We start from the raw sequence: 16708 nt of genomic DNA on the forward strand, positions 1-16708 counted from the left end.
TTATCGTCTTTGAGAGATGGTGTGCACTGATTGATTATTCAAGCCAGCAAAGACATGAGATCAAAGAATGACTTACTCTCACTTAGATCAGACAGAAAAAATAATTCACAATAATTAATGAAGAACTACAATCAAAATGTTTATTCTTAGGGGATAAAAGAGGGTGTGAGAGATTAAAAGGAGGATTATGTAAATGATTGCATGCTTCAGTCGTTTGTTCTTTTGGTAATATTATAAATATAACTGATAGCAACAAAAGACTTTCCTTATCGGTCATGCAGCAACGATAAAAGGTATATTTTCCATGTTAATCACAGTTATTGTCCTAACCAGCTGTGAAGATGATACACGACGAGCCACAATAGATCTTATTTTAGAAATGTTTTTAAAAATATCTTTAAAAAAATCTGCAACATTGTGGCTAGAACAACATACACAATATGATGACAATGATGATCTGAGGTACTGATTTTGTGCTTTATTTAATGTTAAAAAAAATTTAATCATGAGATTAAGTGACCTTTATTACCATATCAGAAGCAACATTGTATAATTTACCTCAGGTCTTGAAAATGAATTAAAAAAATTGGTATCTTGAAGTCATTCATTAAAAGTGCAGTGTGCTTGCAGAGAGAGCCCGCCTATGTGCTCTTCTGATTGGCTATGATTGATTGTATTTGTTTTGTTCCATTACACAGCCAGGATGAGTGTGGTGTGGACCGAAAAAATAGCTTGTTTTACTTCAGTGCGTTTGATTCGGATGTAATCAAGCATTTAAATCCTTAAATGAATTATGTATATTATCACAGGGCACTAACCTCAGTAACACATTGTAAAACACTTTTGTAATTAAGCGTGACAGTGTGATTAAGTCATGTTTTAATATGTAGAGTCTGATGTCATATCATGCATAGGGAACGAGATTAATCATTTGTTTCAGTTAGATGAAACATGCTAAATTAAAAGAACTCATGATCCCTGTTGCTTATCATTAATCCCACATTAGCACATGTACAGGTGCAAGCAACAGTATGTTGTTCTATTTGCAATATGCTTATAAATCTGTGTACGGGTTGTTTGCTCAGCTTGACTAATGCTTAAAAACCGATTAGCTAAACGATGCTCGTTGCTGGATGCTGTATTTTAACTGTATGATGTTGTAATGTGCTGGCAGATGGAACCAGCTGGATCTAGCCATAGTCCTGCTTTCTATCATGGGCATAACCCTGGAGGAGATTGAGATGAACGCAGCACTGCCAATCAACCCCACCATCATTCGCATTATGAGAGTGCTGAGGATAGCCAGAGGTACTTTTATTTTAGCTAGTTAACCAAAAAGTTATTTGCTAGCTCTATTACAAATAGCCTGGGATTTGATTTGTGCCTCTTTGTGATTTTGCCCACAGTACTGAAGCTTTTGAAGATGGCTACAGGCATGAGAGCACTGCTAGACACTGTTATGCAAGCTTTACCACAGGTAACTAATGTTGTGTTTTTACATTAATTCATTCATGTATCTATTTAATAATAATAATAATTTATATATATATATAGTAAAAGTATTTATTTTATTTAAATGCGATATTGTATTTGTATTTGTTATATTACATTTCTTTGTATATACATAACTTGTTTAAAAAGCTCTTTTTTGTCTTTTGTTATATATTATTTAAGATGGAATGCATTACAATGCACTAATGTACATTTAAAACACTATGATTGAATAAGCTCACAGGGGTTCATTTTATGCTCCAATTCTCGCTATTAAGTAACTATGACTTTTGCTTCAATAAATAATAAGTTAGGAAGGTAGTTCTTAAGTTTACGAATTGAGCTAGATTAAGAGTTGTAAAATATGGTTGTGCAGAATATGTGTTTTATAAGTACAAATAAAAAGCCAACATTTTAGTAATATGCATGCTAAAAACAAGTAGTTATTAGGAAGAATTGGTCCATAAACTGAGAATAATATATTAACATCTAAAGTAACTCTAATATGCACTGTACAGACAGTGTATAATAGACAAAACACTACCTGGCAAAACATTTTTATAGCGTATATACTGTATACGTGTGATTTTGCTTTAGAGATATATAGATGTTCTGCGCAACTGCATTTGTTTTCTGTCTTTGTGTAGATATGTAAGACATGGGGGAGGACGGAGAAAAAGTTGGAGATAAAATATCTATAACACGATGTTACTCCCCATGATTGATTGTTTAATAACATACTGTGATAATGCGCTTCCTCTCTTTAGGTGGGAAATCTGGGCTTGCTGTTTATGCTCCTCTTCTTCATTTATGCGGCACTTGGCGTGGAGCTTTTTGGGAAACTAGGTCAGTGCTGCAATCCTGCTCACTGTTCATACTGAGCTCTCCATTTCACAGTTCTAGCGGCTTTGCTCTACCTTAGCTGCCACTCTCATTTTTGGGTCAGAAATGCTTAAATTTGGTCCCCAGAGGCATGCTTCTCTCACTGTTTTAGAGCTCTCCTTAGAATACAGTGCTGTCATAATGGGAGAAGAACCTAAATTAGCTCTGTTGATCTTTGGAGCTTGTTCCTGCAATGGCAGCGTTTTTGTAATTTAGCTTCTAGGCTCAAATAGACATTTCTATGCTACTTATATCCATGTGTGAGGCTTCTGGAAAACGAATGACAGGATTATGGTTTCTCTTAAAGGGCAAGCACTCTAATTACTTTCATTAGCCTTCAACTTTAAAATCAATGCTAATTATTGTGTCAGACGTGTCTGGGCGTAACAGGTCATTTGCTCCTTTAATGGTAATACAGGGGACTCTGTCAGGTTATCTCCACTTTTAGCAACACATTCAGTGATAGTCTAGTTATGCTTTTTGTCTTTAACTGTGATTAAACTATTATTTATCTATCTAGATTGCAAAAACTACCCATGCGAAGGATTAAGCAGACATGCTACATTTGAAAATTTCGGTATGGCCTTTTTAACATTATTCAGAGTATCGACGGGGGACAACTGGAATGGCATAATGAAGGTATAAAGTGCAGAAAGACTTTTCATTGTCCTTTTTCTAATTGCATTGAGTGTTTTAATAGCTGCACTTTTATTCATTAACGTGTTGCATATTTGCAGGACACTCTGAGAGAGTGCCTTCCAAATGAACCTAGCTGCTTCAGCTATCTGCCCCTGGTTTCCCCCATCTACTTCGTCACCTTTGTGCTAATGGCTCAGTTTGTGCTGGTTAACGTGGTGGTGGCCGTACTGATGAAACACCTGGAGGAGAGCAATAAGGAGGCTAAAGAAGATGCAGAAATGGACGCTGAGATTGAGATGGAGATGGAAATGGCTCGCCGTCTCAGCAATGTCTCAGCAGGGAGCTCTACAGGGCTGGAAGGAAGAGCAACTTATATAGGACCACACCCGGATTCACCTGAACAGGTATACATGCTACGGTTTGCCCCAAATGACTCACATATCATTAATAAACAGTGTCGAAGAGAAACAATGTTTTTAGTTAAGTCATGTATTTATGGTTTTAAGTATGATGAGAGGTTTTCAAACTGGGATCTGGGGGACTGCAGAGAGCTGCAACAGAGTTACCATATAACTAGTTTATATTTTTCTGTATTCATGAAAATATATACCTACCTTTATATTTAAATTCTTTCATTGAGGGATCATCATATTTGGGGGCTCCTTGACAAAAAAAAAAAGTGGTATAATGAACTGGTAACTTTACCCCACTCTATAAGGAGCAGTCTGAGATAGCTGCGGGCAACAGAATTGGATTTGCGTTTTATTGGGTGCTGAGTTGTCACAATACAAAGAAAATATGCTGAGGGGATGTGGACAGTGAGAAGTGAGGCTCTGCGGGGAGGCCAGGAACATTTGTTACCCCTCATGAGCTGCTTTGGCAAGGAGTGTATTTGCTTTGTCAGCTGCAGCGAGCTGGTGAATGAACCTGGCAAGCTTGGCTCTAGGTGTTTATAGGTTTGTGAGTTTATGTGCGAGGCCAAAAGCAGAAGAATACATTTCTCTTCCACAGGATGAAGGGATGCAAAGAACACAGGAGAATTTGCTCTCTCCACGGAAAATGTCAGTGTCAAGGATGCACTCTTTGCCCAATGACAGCTACATGTTTCGCCCTGTGAGGCCAGCCAGTGCTCCTTTTCCACTAGAAGAAGTGGAAGCCATTCAAGGGTACCTTGAATTAGGTATAAAGAATCAGAGTACATGACTTAATAATTGCATATATTGCATAATAATTACTGATCTCAAAGGGGGGGGAAAATCTTATGAAAAGTCTTCATTGACCTTTCCTGTAGGCTCTATCACCTCAGTCCACTCTCAGCCATGCGAAAGCCATTCCCTGCTCCAGGTCCCCGGTGTTCCTCCCCATTCCCAGTTCAACTACCTCCCCAAGATCCCCCCTCCCATGCCCTCTCCAACCCACAGCATAGGCAGGACTTTACGCAGACAGGTATACTCCCGCTCGTCCAATCTGTATTAAGTGCTTCGCTGTTGTTCAGTGCTTGCAATTCACATTGTCCTATGTTTAATTTTTTTCAGGAGGCTTTTAAAAATGACTCCGTCGATGTGCAGAGTTTTGACTCCAAAGACAATCCCGACAGACAGGAAGGAATATCTACAGGCAGCTTCAAGCTGCGTGTCCCTCGAATCACAGGACCCAGCATCCCTCAGGGGTCACCCTTGCTGCCCCCACGTGGACATGCCCCCAGTGTCTGCACCTTCCAGCAGCCCCACAGCCAGCACAATATCCCTTCTCGATCTCCCAGCCTGGCCAGCAGCAGCAGGAGCACCAGCCCCAGTGGCTCCATGTTCGACTCTGCCGACCCGACTGACGATGAGGTCCGCCACATCAACACTACAGCACGACTGTGGGTAGGGATTCAGGCTGAAGCCCGGAGTCACTCCCTGTCTCCTTACAGCACCTCAGGGATGCTGCTTCCCATCCCCGTGAAGAACTGCAGCAGTGCTGCCAACTTAAGCATCAAAGATCCGAAGAAGTGCTTCAGTGTGGACACAGAGGGTTTTCTGGAAAAACCCTATGGTGCCGATGACCATCGCAGGCACTCAATTGAGATTTGCTCGTCAGTAGATGAAGGGCTGTTTGGCCAAGAACTCAGTGAGAAGAGGCACGTTCCCATGCGTGGACAGTCATTACACATTCCCCGGAAGAAAAAGATGAGTCCTCCCTGTATCTCCATCGAGCCCCCGTTTGAAACGATGGCTCCCGCTTCTCTCTCATCCATGAAAAAGTTGTCGGAGAGCAGCATGCTACTACGGAGGAGGACGCCATCCTATGACCTGGCCCTGCAGCGGGACTCTCTGGATTTGCCGGAGAACCAGCTGTCCACCCAGCCGCTTATCAAAGTAGAGCGGCACCCCTCTCACTGTGCCGAGTATCTGTCCCTGCCTCATCCCAACCCAATGGGTGGACTAGCAGGCACACAGCCGCCCCCCTTCGACAGCCGGTTTGAAGAATCCACGGACTTCAGCTCTGTAAACAGGACAGCCCAATGAGGGACATTGGCTTTAGCCAAATTTTACCATCCACACTCAAGGGTGTGGCAACTAGCTGAATGGGGGATGTTGACCTCTTTCTGTAGCCAAAGTTTTCTGTTTATTTTTCAGATGTAATATCATCATGAAAGCCAGCCAGGAATGGCAACCGATCCTAGCGGGGAACAGTGTTTGATCTGACTGTGTTGAACATGGGATATGCAATTTCAGGTTTCCAAATGGAATTCTGGTTCTTATTTTAATCCCAGTGCTCAATCACATTGATTTGAGTTCAGGATGTGTAGTGTTATGTATCATCTGTATCATATCTGTCAGTCTCTCCTCTCTTTGTCATGAGCATTGGTAATGTTTTCTGTAGAGACAGAGTATACAGATTAAAAGACTAATAACTAAGAACTGTACATGTTATGTATTTTATTGACTCATAATGTGTAAATAGAGAACATATTGTATTAGTGGAGAAACAAGCTCTATTCATATGCACATATTTTTTATAGAGATCTATAATGTTTTTGCACATATCAATTTAAATTGTCCTCTGTTGTCTTCTTGTGAATGTACATTTTTTTAATCGAATAGCTGTGGGATCAATTCTAGTCTGTTTAGGCCTACTGATATTGAGATGATTTTTATTTTTCTATTGGGAGGACGGGGTGTGTCGTATAATATAGATCCAATGAGAACCAAACTACAAATGATCTGTAGCCTGAGTGCAATACACTATAAATGTTTCTGTAAGTTTACCCAGTTAGGTTACTCACTTTTTAAGCAAACATAGCCAGTAACGTGCATCTCACATACAGTATACAACCCTTTACCATACTCAGGTTCATCTCAAAATGTATATTACGATTTCTGCTACACTTTGCATTGTAACCTAATTTAACCACAACATAACCTATTTTAACATTTTGTGGCCCTTGGCTGTGGCACAAGTTGCATGTGAAGGACAGAGTTATTCAAATGTAAACGTGACCTTGTTCTGTTTCTCCTGATGATCGAACTTTATAACTGTCAGAGCAGAAGACTGAGGGAGTTTATATCAGCGCACGTCTGATCTATTTTTTGAACTGCCCTGCTTTGAAACGGCACCTCTGGGTTTGTGCCTGTGTGAAACAATGGGACAACTGTTTAATGAAAGAAATACAAAGGAATGTTTTGATTATTTTTTATTTTATTTTTATCTTATTTTTTTTTAGAAGTGATCAATGTGATTTATGTATAGTTAAACTAAGCCATGGTGTTTTTGGCAAATCACAGGTAAACGACACCTGCAAATCCTGTTCTTTAAATGATATAACTCACACAACTACATATCCAGTGTCATCAATGCATCACCTGAGATTTAAAATAGTTGATGCAGCTTTTGTGCTGTGCAAATTTACTTTTCCCCTCCATTTATGATTCTCCTCAAAAGATGGAGAGGGAAAATCAGTTGCATGTTATTGAGAGATTTAGAAATACAAACATCTGGATGTTTTTGAAGTTTTTGATATTTCAATTTTCAGATATTTTCCATTTGTAGACTTATTATCTAATTGCACTGAGATGTAATTACAAGGTATTCCTCTTTGTAGAAATGAGTAAACCCACTTGTTGTTTAATGCAATATTTTATGATAGCCTATGTTGAGAAGAGTGCAAGAGGTTGTAAGCAAAAATCATGGATGATTACAATTGATAAAAATATGTACTCTGACAACATAATTGGACGTCAATTTAACATTGGACTTTGAGACAAATGTGTGCAGTGTTTCATGTATCTTATGGTACTAGATCCATGTTTTTTGCAAGAGGATTGTTGAGAGGTTTTTTTTAGTACTATTGAATAAATGATAGAACTGTATGGATGGAGTAGTATATAACTGCTTAAAGTGTTTTAATCACTTTGGGCATGTGGACATTCTTAGCTGTTTTTATTTTTTTTGTTTGTTTTGTTTGTTTCTTTATTTTTTGAATATGAGCTTTTGCCATGAAGCAGCCTAATGTCCTTAACCCTTCAATAAATAATCAAAGCATTTTCCTCAAGATTTCATGACGATGGTCATTTCTCTGTCCTTTTCTCTCATTATTGCAACTGTTTGAAATTATTATTATTATTTATTATTATTGCATAGCACTATATTTCTACACTGATATTTCTCATCTACAGATAAGCATTTGTAAAGATTTGTAAGATTATACAGACAGTTTAAAAGAATTTTAATATATTGTCCCTAAAAAAGTTTTTTCAATCAAATGCAATTTGTCTTTTGTTTTTATCAAGGTGCAAACAAGCAAAGATCAGATCAAAAGCAGAGCCACTTCAGACCCAACAGCTTTAAAATAGTGTAGCTTAAACTACCAACTACCAAAATCTCAGATGACTAGACATGAATGGTCAAAATGCTGTCCGGGAGGCTGTGAACCTATGAACTATAGTACGTAAAGCAGTGCAGATGTGTGATGTGAAATATTCTCAACTGAAACAAGCAGAGACTTGGCCTAAAAGCAGTATTCCTTACATCATGAGTCATAGTGGATATGCTCATAGTAAAGCAATCTGTTGACTTCCACATTTCACCTGTATGCAGACATTATCAGGATCCCAGACATAGATGCAAATTTATTAACTACTGTACACCATCTGGAAAAATGCATATATAAAATACATTATTTAATTTATTAATTTATTTATTTTTTACGAAAGTGGCTGAATATTGCATTTTACATACAAGCAACAAATATTTAGATTGCAAATATTAAAATACAGTACCCAACTGAAAGGAATATACCCTACCTGCTTCATTATTTTAGGATAGTCACTAATAAAGGTTTTAGTCATTATTATTATTGTTGTATTTATGTCTGAAGTTGCTGACACATCAAACATGGCTGCAGAACTGAGCACCCATGATCAGTAGTGCCATAACGGGGAAGGTTAGGACGAGGGAGAAGGGCCCGGAACCTGATCGTGTTGGGCCCAAGTCAACATCTATTCAGGGGTCCAGAAACCATAACGGCGACCAAGATGTCAGATTATGAATTAAGTATTTCTGGGGATCCTACGCGCCAGCCGAGCAACTGCCATTAAATTGAATGAGAAAGTTTTCTTCATATATTATGGATCCATTTGTGATTCACTCATTCGAATCAAATCAGAATTTATTTACACTGCTAATCTCCAGTCGTCGAAGATAAAGTAAGGTAAGGTACTGTAAGCATAACGGATAAAAAAGTATTAAAGTCTCATAAACCTCGTCAAAAAAAAAAATTCTAAAATCACACTAAAGCGCTAAAATGACCGATTAAGAACCTTTTATTATAATAAAAGAACGTGAGCTAACAAAGTTAACAGTATCACTGTGGAAATTATGGCGGTATATCTCAATATTTTTGCTTGTTTGTTGGTTTGTTTTAATTTGACTTTACTTACTTGCCTGGATGTTTAAAATATACTCCTATAATCCTGTAAGATGCAGCTGTTCTTAAAATGATTATTCATCTGTGTCGCTGTGATAATTTTTTTTTTGCTTAGGTTTCTTACTGGTCAAACGCAGCAGTATAGCGGAGTGTTGGCGTATGTTGACATCTTCTGGACAGTGGTGAACTTACACGCGTAGGAATAAACGGAACTATCAGCTTGCATTGAAGTGTTCCACACGGAACGAATAGAGTGGCTACACAGACGATCACAGATCGTAAAACGCAGTTTTGTTGTTTTTCTTTAGTTGCTGTTTTGAATACAGGATAAGTGAAAGGACAAACGTAAAATGATAACATTAATTAAGTGGTACGAGAGTCTGTCATATATCCTACTGCTACAAATTTAGCCAAGAATAGTATCGTGTCACTGCTGTTGTACAGTAAGTTGCGCGTTTAGTATGATTAGCGTTGGTATTTCTGGTAGAATAAATAAACGATAGACAGAAACGTCAGAGAGATACGTCAACAGCAGTTAAAGCTAAAACTTCCATTTGAAGTAGAAGACAGAAATGTGGGGAGAAATCGAGCCGTGTATCAAACCCCGGGAGGGTGCAAACATGAGCAGCTGTGGGACGAGTCAGAGATGGACAGACTCCGCACATGTACAGGTGAGAAAAAATGTGACAAACAATGTTGCGTTGCGCCAACTCAAGCTACGTGGCATTTTAATTCAGGGTGCAAAATTCAAGACCCTTAGATTAGTTGGTAAAAAGAGAATCATTTGCTTGTAAATGAGAAATGCTCCTTTGAATAAAAGCCACTTGAATCTCTGTTCTCTGATCACTGCTCTCTGAAGAGAACATTGTGGGGAGAAATGGAGCCACGCTCTATGCCTCACACAACTGACATCTGCAGTGAACCCGCTGCTCAAATCAGGTATCCTCCTCCTGAGACGGATGTCAAGGAGGCCCACAACACAACAAGCAGCTCTCCGAATCAAAAGGTGAGGTACCACCTGTGTTCATGCGATAGTATTCTTTACATGAGTCTTAGCATGCAGCGCTTGCTTTTTTTTTCCTCAGGAGGAGCCATCCAGCTGCCTCAGCTCAATGATCGCTGCTGTAGCAGCCAGCGGGAGTCCAGTGAAAAGCCAGCAGCTGGGAGAGCCAGATTTAACTCTGGAGGAGAAGAAGGAGCTTTTAATGGATCAGTACAAATCAAAACCCTTGGTATTTCTGGAGCGCTATCAGGCCCATCTGAAGCCAGAGCACATGGAGGCTTTCTCACACCTGAGCAGTGATTGCAGAGCACAGTATTACTGCAAAGAGATTCAGAGTCGGGCATTGAGCACGGCCGACCGGAAACGGGTCCGTAACCATCGTTATGCAGCTCTCCGTGCTCTTCAGAAGGGTAAGCGCAGTTTGTTCGGCTTTTTTCAAACACCAGCTGGAATTTTAATCAAATAATTTGTTACCTGTTGAGTTTCTAAAAAGTATTTTTTTTCTTGAAGTTAAAAGCTTTTATGTATAAATGACTGTAGTTATTTACAGATTGGTTAACTACCATGTACCAGCATAGTTCATACTGTCCTTCATTAGACTGGCGGAAGTTGACAAATATTGAATATGTACTTTATGACTGTTAGAACATGGCTGTGTCTCATTTCAGAGATCACCTGTTGTGGAGTTTGCATTTGTCGGCTGCATGCATTGAATTGTTCGATTGCAGAGTAAATAGTATATAGTGCTGTAAAAGTATATAGAAATTATTATTATTTTATTTTCTATTTTTTTAATTGAGACTGCTCAATGATGTGTAAAAATGCAACATCTGGAGGACACAGCTTGTTTAAAGTCTGTTCCAGAAAGTTAGAAAACTTCTAACTTTAAAGATATATATTTTGGCTATTTCATGAAGACTTTATTTTGGCTAGATTCTAAAACAGCATTTTTAAAGGCGGCAGTCTGAAAAATATTCAACAACAAAAAAATCCAGAATATGGATGAACCTGAAGAAATGTTCATTTAATTTAATCAAGTTATATTTCATTCAGTTAAAAACGAACTGGTAAAAATAATTGAATAAAATATACACTGCTGTTCAAAAGTTTGGAGTAAGATTTTTTTTATGTTGAAAGAAGTCTTTTATGCTCACCAAATGCATTTATTTATTATTATTTATTAATGATAATATTACCAACATTTTTGGCATCATTACTCCAGTCTTCAGGGTGACATGATTCTTCAAGAAACATTTCTTATTTTTATCGATGATGAAAACAGTTTTGCTGTGTAATATTTTGTGGGAACTTTTATTCTTATAACTTTTTATTTTTGTTGAATAGAAACATCTATCTAGAAACACAGTATCTTTACTTCTCGCCCAGTTTCTGAAACCTGACTCACACACCAAATCTTAAAAACCGTGTGCTAATTCTCTGAGTTTGACTCAGTTTTCAATTTTATGAAACACTTTATGGACAACCCGACACACAATTCTGTATGCTAACGGGAATTAATATTTAGGCGAAGATGTCATTGTAAAGATGAGGCATTTTTGTTTGTGCAAGCAATTTTGGATTTGTTTGTAAGGTTTTGAAAATGCGTGCAAGCAGTTAAAAAACTGTATTAATAAAAAGGCAAAAAAATCAATATAAAAATGAGCAACAATAGAACTTTGATGCTTGTGTCTTACTCATCAACTTTCTCTCTCGGCAGAGGGCCAGTACTTCAGCGAGGAGCAGATGCGCGTGCGAGACCCGCTGCTGTACGAGCAGTACATCGGACAGTACCTCAGTGAAGAGGAGATCCTGCAGCGCTCGGAGGAGGCCATGAGGAGCGGCCCGGGGGGACTCGCTGACCTGCTTATCAACTCCTACCAGGAGAAACTGATCCAGACCCGCCTGGAGGAGGAGCAGGAGAGAGAGCAGTGTGCGCTGGAGGAGTCCGATGAGGAAGGTGCGAGATCCCGCTGACTCTGACTCAGGACTGAGATTCCGTTTCATTTCTTTATGGCCAAATGCGTTCTTGTGGGTTTTAGAAAGCGACGAGCCCAGGCAGACAGAGTGGGAGCCCAGTGCGGAAGAGAAGGCCATGCTGAGAGAGGAGTTCCTCAGTCAGATGCATCAGCGCTTCCTGGATGGCAAAGATGACTTCAACTACAGGTCAAATCATAGTGCTTGCTCGGATAGCTCTCACAATTTAAACATGAAAAAGAAAAGAAAAAATATATATATATTTTTTTTTTTACACACATATGTAAACAAAAACCTTTATTTTAAAAGCAATTATTTATTTAATGAATCATTTGACAGCATTAATTAAAATAATAAAATGACATATCTTACAGTATCAATAACTGATATTTTCATTGCAGTGAAGTGGATGAGAATCCAGATTATGATAACCTTGATATTGTAAGTCATGATGCAGAGGAGCGCTACTTTGATGAAGATGATGATGATGAGGAGGAGGAGGAGGAGGAAAACGAGGATGTGGAAGAAGAAAAAGAAGAGGATATGATGCAATAGATCTTAATGTGTAGAATGTTCTCAAAACAGAAAAAATAACTATGTACGTTTGTCGTATTTCTACTGCTTGATATTTGTCAGTCTAGGTAAATGTGTTTATCAGCACTTTGTGCTCTGTAATAAAAGAATGCTATTTTTCAAGGTGACGTTGTGGCCATGTTTAAAGAATTTTGAAAAAAGCAATCAAGCCATTCAAGTCTAACCTTTGAAGATGTTTCAAAAGGCTTTTGCTGTTAGCGTTTTTAAATCCATGCAGTACTGTATGTAAGAATCAGAGTTTTTTATAATGGGCTGCTGACCTGACAGCAGTGTTCCAGACTCATCTGTAGAACTATGCATGCAGTCTTTAGTAATCCTAATTATCAGTCCCATAATAACTGAAAGACTACAAGGACTGTTTGCAGCATTAGTAATAATAAACTTGATATACTGCAGTGATTTACATAAACTGTAAATTGTGATTTATAAGTAATGATTAAAAGCGTAATTTCTTAATCTGATACTAGATTCCCATACGCATTAAAACTATATCTTTGGTAATGTTGCTCGTCGGCTTCCTTCAGTACAGTTTAAAGATGTGCTGAGCATTTGTTATATGTAGCAGTTATATGTTCAAATTAAATACCTTACAGTAAAACCTGTAGACCAAATTAAAAGTTATTAGGTCTGTTACTGGTTTAACTTGGTTTTAGATGTTTCGGCTATTTTTTTATTTCAAATAGGTTCTTAAATCTTGTATAAATTGAAGTTGAATATAGATTCATGCATTCAAGTAATAGAAATGTATGTTGTCATATCTAAGTACATATGGTTTAACCCTGTTGATTTGGTTGTTTTGTTTTTTATAACCAGGAGGATGTTCCAGAAAGCAGGTTAAGAGTAAGCAGATAACCTCAACTTTAATTTCCAAAACGGAGGTAACTTTCTGTCTGCAAGTAGCTATAGCTATTGCTCTTTGAAGATAACCTGCTCCGGAGTAGCTTATGTTTCAGGGTTATATCGAGAGCTATCAGCGTGCTCTACTGATGAGACTGCAGTGTGCGTGACGGGTTGCACATTATATTATAAATGATTGCAATAAAATTCTTAGTTGGTTTTTATAATAGATATTAATCTAATATATTTATTGCCATATATAATTGTTTTCTGCATAAATTATAAAACACTTTTAGAAGATATGTTTCTACTTTATGATCTCACTTATGAATCTGCATTTTCTATAATTTTATAAACATACACATTGTTTGTTTGGTGCTAATTAAATATTTCTTATTTTTATGGATTTAAGATTAAACAGAAAAAAAATTATAACACAACCACAAACTAGGTGGCAATATGCACAAAGTATGTAAAGGACTTTCGAACAGAAGAAACAGAATGGCGCGCTTTTTCTTAGCTTCGGTTTCCATAGACTTGTCGATTCGTTGCTCTGTTGAGAAAGTCTTGAGCAGGGTTCCTCAAATCTTATCCTGGAGGTCCAATGCAATGCAGAGTTTAGCTCCAACCCGGATAAAACTCACCTACCTGTGATTTTCTAATGATCCAGAAGACACCGATTAGCATGCTCAGGTGTGTTTAATTAGAGTTAAAGCTAAACTATGAAAGAAAATGGATCTTGAGCTCCAGATTTGAGGATCATTGTTGAGTGTAAACCAGGAAAGCGTTTTTTGGAACCAGCATACCTCAAGTAAACCAGGTTTTGGTTAAGCAAGCAAGAGTTCAGAATTTAGCAGATGGTAAAGTAACCTTGCTTTCTGGAACACCCCCCAATATCCATCAAAGTATATTTATAGTGTGTAAACACCAGGAAATGTGGCACGTTAATGCCAATTTGAGTACGGACCACACTGAAGAGTCAATAAAATGTGGAGTAAATACTTTATTAACATTCAAGATTTCATTAGCATTGCTATATCTCAAATTAAAATTCTACACGAGAAAAATAAAAATTAAATACATGTTCACAGGATAGGTGCTGGATGGAAAGTAAAGGTTATGCAAGGCAAATATACAAACAGAAATTAAACTACAATTAGTGAGGTCCCTTGACATATAACCAATAAAACAAAGAACAGAAAATGCAGGGAGAAAATGTGACAATGCATCAATACCAAGCAACGTATTTATGTGCAGTTTTCTTTGTAATTACAATGTAAATAGAGCCTTTCACTTTAAATGTCATACTTTACTTCTAAAAGCACACTGACTAACATCTGCATTATCTGACCCAAGGAGCCAGTTGTGTCTTATTCAAATATGTCTGTGCAACACTTGTCCTATTCCCTCAATAACTCTTTCCCTTGATAAGCTACACTAATGCCTATAGTATAGTAATATAATGTAATACTACACAACTGTTTATAATTGCCCCAAAAATGCAGTGTTAGAAATGCCTAGTTACCTAAATGCCAGTGAAATATCTATAAAATACAAAATACCAACCCTTATAAGCCATATAAAATTATTCTAAAGAATACTGTGTAAATAGAAAAGTCATTAGCTCCTTCATACCTTGTTAATGCTGTGCCAAAAACTGGTTAGAATTACTGCGGCGAATACTAAAAGGTTACACACCATGTTCCTTCAAACGACACACTTCACAGTTAACTGCCAGAATTACTTACAATGGCAAGTGGTTAAGGGACATTATTTAAAAATAATAATAATAACAATAATAATAAAGACGACTGAATGAGAGGAAAATATCTCTATCAAACCCACAGGGTCCATAACTTGAACTTTTCAATAGACTCCTGATTTGAGGTCAGGAACCATCACAGTATCATAGATATTGTTGAAAAGGCTATCATGATGAGAAAAAAAAAAAAAAAACGGAAAGAATATACCTTCATAAATGAGCAGGGCACTTAGTATTTTTTTCCAGATAATTATGCTTGAATAATTACTTTCTGTTGTGCAGTTGGTCGCCCCAAAAGACCCTTTAGAGATTAATGAACTGTAGCAGCTATGTAATCTACATCTAGGAATTTTGATTCGATTTAGTATAACCTAATTCATGGCACACAGTGAGAGGAGAGGTGACGTGACAAAAGAGGAATGTTTAAAAGACAAACGAAGAAGAAAAACTTTGTGGGCTCAGTGCAAGTAGCCCTCTACCTGCATACAGACATTGTGCAATATCTCGGCTGTTTTATTGCCTGATCCCTTAAAATGTACCATTTTATGGCTCCTCAAAAGAAACCAACGGTTGTCTGAGAAAAAAAAAAAACTGGAGGAAAGGTGAAGAAAATGAGGAAAATACAATGAATCATTCAGTCTTTTGGCACAGGGAAAAAAAGTGCAACATTCCCATTGTAAAAACGTAATGAACAATGTTTGGTGCAACTTCCGGAGTCACAAACCACTCTATCAAGATCCACTTAGAAATTCAGCTGATGAGTCTTCACCCATAACTGCTCCTGAAAAACAACATCATCATTAAGGCTTAAATACTGATGCAATTACATATAATCACAAGCACTCATGCACGGTCTGATTTTATAAAAGCAAGCCATTCTGCACTGCCAAACATGTCCACAAGGAGGCAAACTTTTTTCCATACAAAAACAACGTATAATGTCCAAGACTAAATGAAAACCCTGGAAAATATGTGGTCTGTTTTTAATTTTCTTTACATTAACAGTTCAGATAATAATGCCTTGAGCCTAACGAGGGAAGAGAGATGCCCTGCTGAGCGTCAGCATGGAGGATATGGACTCCAGAAATCAGTACATTCTGTCAAGCTCTGAATGAAAAACCTTGTCCGGTTAGTAAAGCTTAAATTGACTGCAGTCATTAGCAAAGCAGGAAGTCACAAGCAGGAGAACTCTCACAATTAAAAAAAAAATGCTTCCAGGCATCTAGTCTGTTTGCCTACATCAACCATGTTTTACTAAGCCATTTGAAGTTATTTGAAACTCTAGCATTACAAGCTACATAGTTAAACTACCTCTTTTAGAAAGCAAATACTACTAGATAGTAGTTTGTTACAGAAAGAAAAAACCTACACACACATGCATACTTTTTTTTTTTTTTTAAACAAACTATTAGGGAGTATTTATTTTTCACAAACAAAAAGCAGGCTTAATTTGACTCAAAAACAACACAAATCTCAGCAAATAAATATACTTGAATACACTGATAAATCACAAATAATAATAAAAAGAATAATAAAATAAGACACCCTAGTCTAATGGAAAAAAACACTAAATAGATTAACAAGGTAAAATGCGAAATACAAATAATTTTAGCAA

At 37.5% G+C, this 16708-nt stretch overlaps 3 protein-coding genes across 10 annotated transcripts in view; 2 read left to right on the forward strand and 1 right to left on the reverse strand.

Moving 5' to 3' along the window:
- The window catches only part of cacna1ha (calcium channel, voltage-dependent, T type, alpha 1H subunit a), an 86724-nt gene extending 79175 nt beyond the window's left edge, over window positions 1-7549 (forward strand). For 2 of the 4 annotated variants that reach the window (XM_043233835.1, XM_043233836.1), the window contains exons 28-35: window positions 1175-1308; window positions 1407-1477; window positions 2259-2337; window positions 2894-3012; window positions 3111-3416; window positions 4024-4192; window positions 4304-4458; window positions 4548-7549. In XM_043233835.1, coding sequence (XP_043089770.1) covers window positions 1175-1308; window positions 1407-1477; window positions 2259-2337; window positions 2894-3012; window positions 3111-3416; window positions 4024-4192; window positions 4304-4458; window positions 4548-5522 — 2008 coding nt within the window. In that variant the 3' untranslated portion in view covers window positions 5523-7549. The remainder of the gene's footprint in view (window positions 1-1174; window positions 1309-1406; window positions 1478-2258; window positions 2338-2893; window positions 3013-3110; window positions 3417-4023; window positions 4193-4303; window positions 4459-4547) is intronic. The other 2 variants (XM_043233838.1, XM_043233837.1) reach the window with 2 other exon arrangements.
- A 1603-nt stretch (window positions 7550-9152) lies between these two features.
- ccdc97 (coiled-coil domain containing 97) lies at window positions 9153-13737 on the forward strand. 2 transcript variants are annotated; one of them, XM_043233984.1, is made up of 7 exons: window positions 9153-9594; window positions 9783-9929; window positions 10009-10336; window positions 11644-11883; window positions 11966-12089; window positions 12302-12498; window positions 13308-13737. In XM_043233984.1, exons 1-6 carry the CDS (start codon window positions 9496-9498, stop codon window positions 12453-12455), a joined length of 1092 nt encoding a protein of 363 aa, XP_043089919.1. In that variant the 5' UTR covers window positions 9153-9495; the 3' UTR covers window positions 12456-12498; window positions 13308-13737. The 2 variants fall into 2 exon arrangements, with proteins under 2 accessions (XP_043089919.1, XP_043089918.1); XM_043233983.1 differs by lacking the exon at window positions 13308-13737 and having other exon boundaries at window positions 12302-13105.
- Window positions 13738-14319: 582 nt separating this feature from the next.
- llgl1 (LLGL scribble cell polarity complex component 1) overlaps window positions 14320-16708 on the reverse strand; it is a 29663-nt gene continuing 27274 nt past the window's right edge. For 3 of the 4 annotated variants that reach the window (XM_043233979.1, XM_043233982.1, XM_043233981.1), the window contains exon 23: window positions 14320-15874. The gene's annotated coding sequence lies outside the window, so the exon portion shown is untranslated. The remainder of the gene's footprint in view (window positions 15875-16708) is intronic. The other variant, XM_043233980.1, reaches the window with a different exon arrangement.

This window comes from Puntigrus tetrazona, chromosome 3, assembly GCF_018831695.1.
Source record: "Puntigrus tetrazona isolate hp1 chromosome 3, ASM1883169v1, whole genome shotgun sequence".
NCBI lineage: Eukaryota > Metazoa > Chordata > Actinopteri > Cypriniformes > Cyprinidae > Puntigrus > Puntigrus tetrazona.

Coding starts and splice junctions, on each gene's coding strand:
- ccdc97 (XM_043233984.1), top strand. CDS start 9,496: ATGTGGGGAGAAATCGAGCCGTGTATCAAACCCCGGGAGGGTGCAAAC. Junction 9,595..9,782: donor CAGACTCCGCACATGTACAG/GTGAGAAAAAAT, acceptor TGCTCTCTGAAG/AGAACATTGTGGGGAGAAAT. Junction 9,930..10,008: donor GCAGCTCTCCGAATCAAAAG/GTGAGGTACCAC, acceptor TTTTTTCCTCAG/GAGGAGCCATCCAGCTGCCT.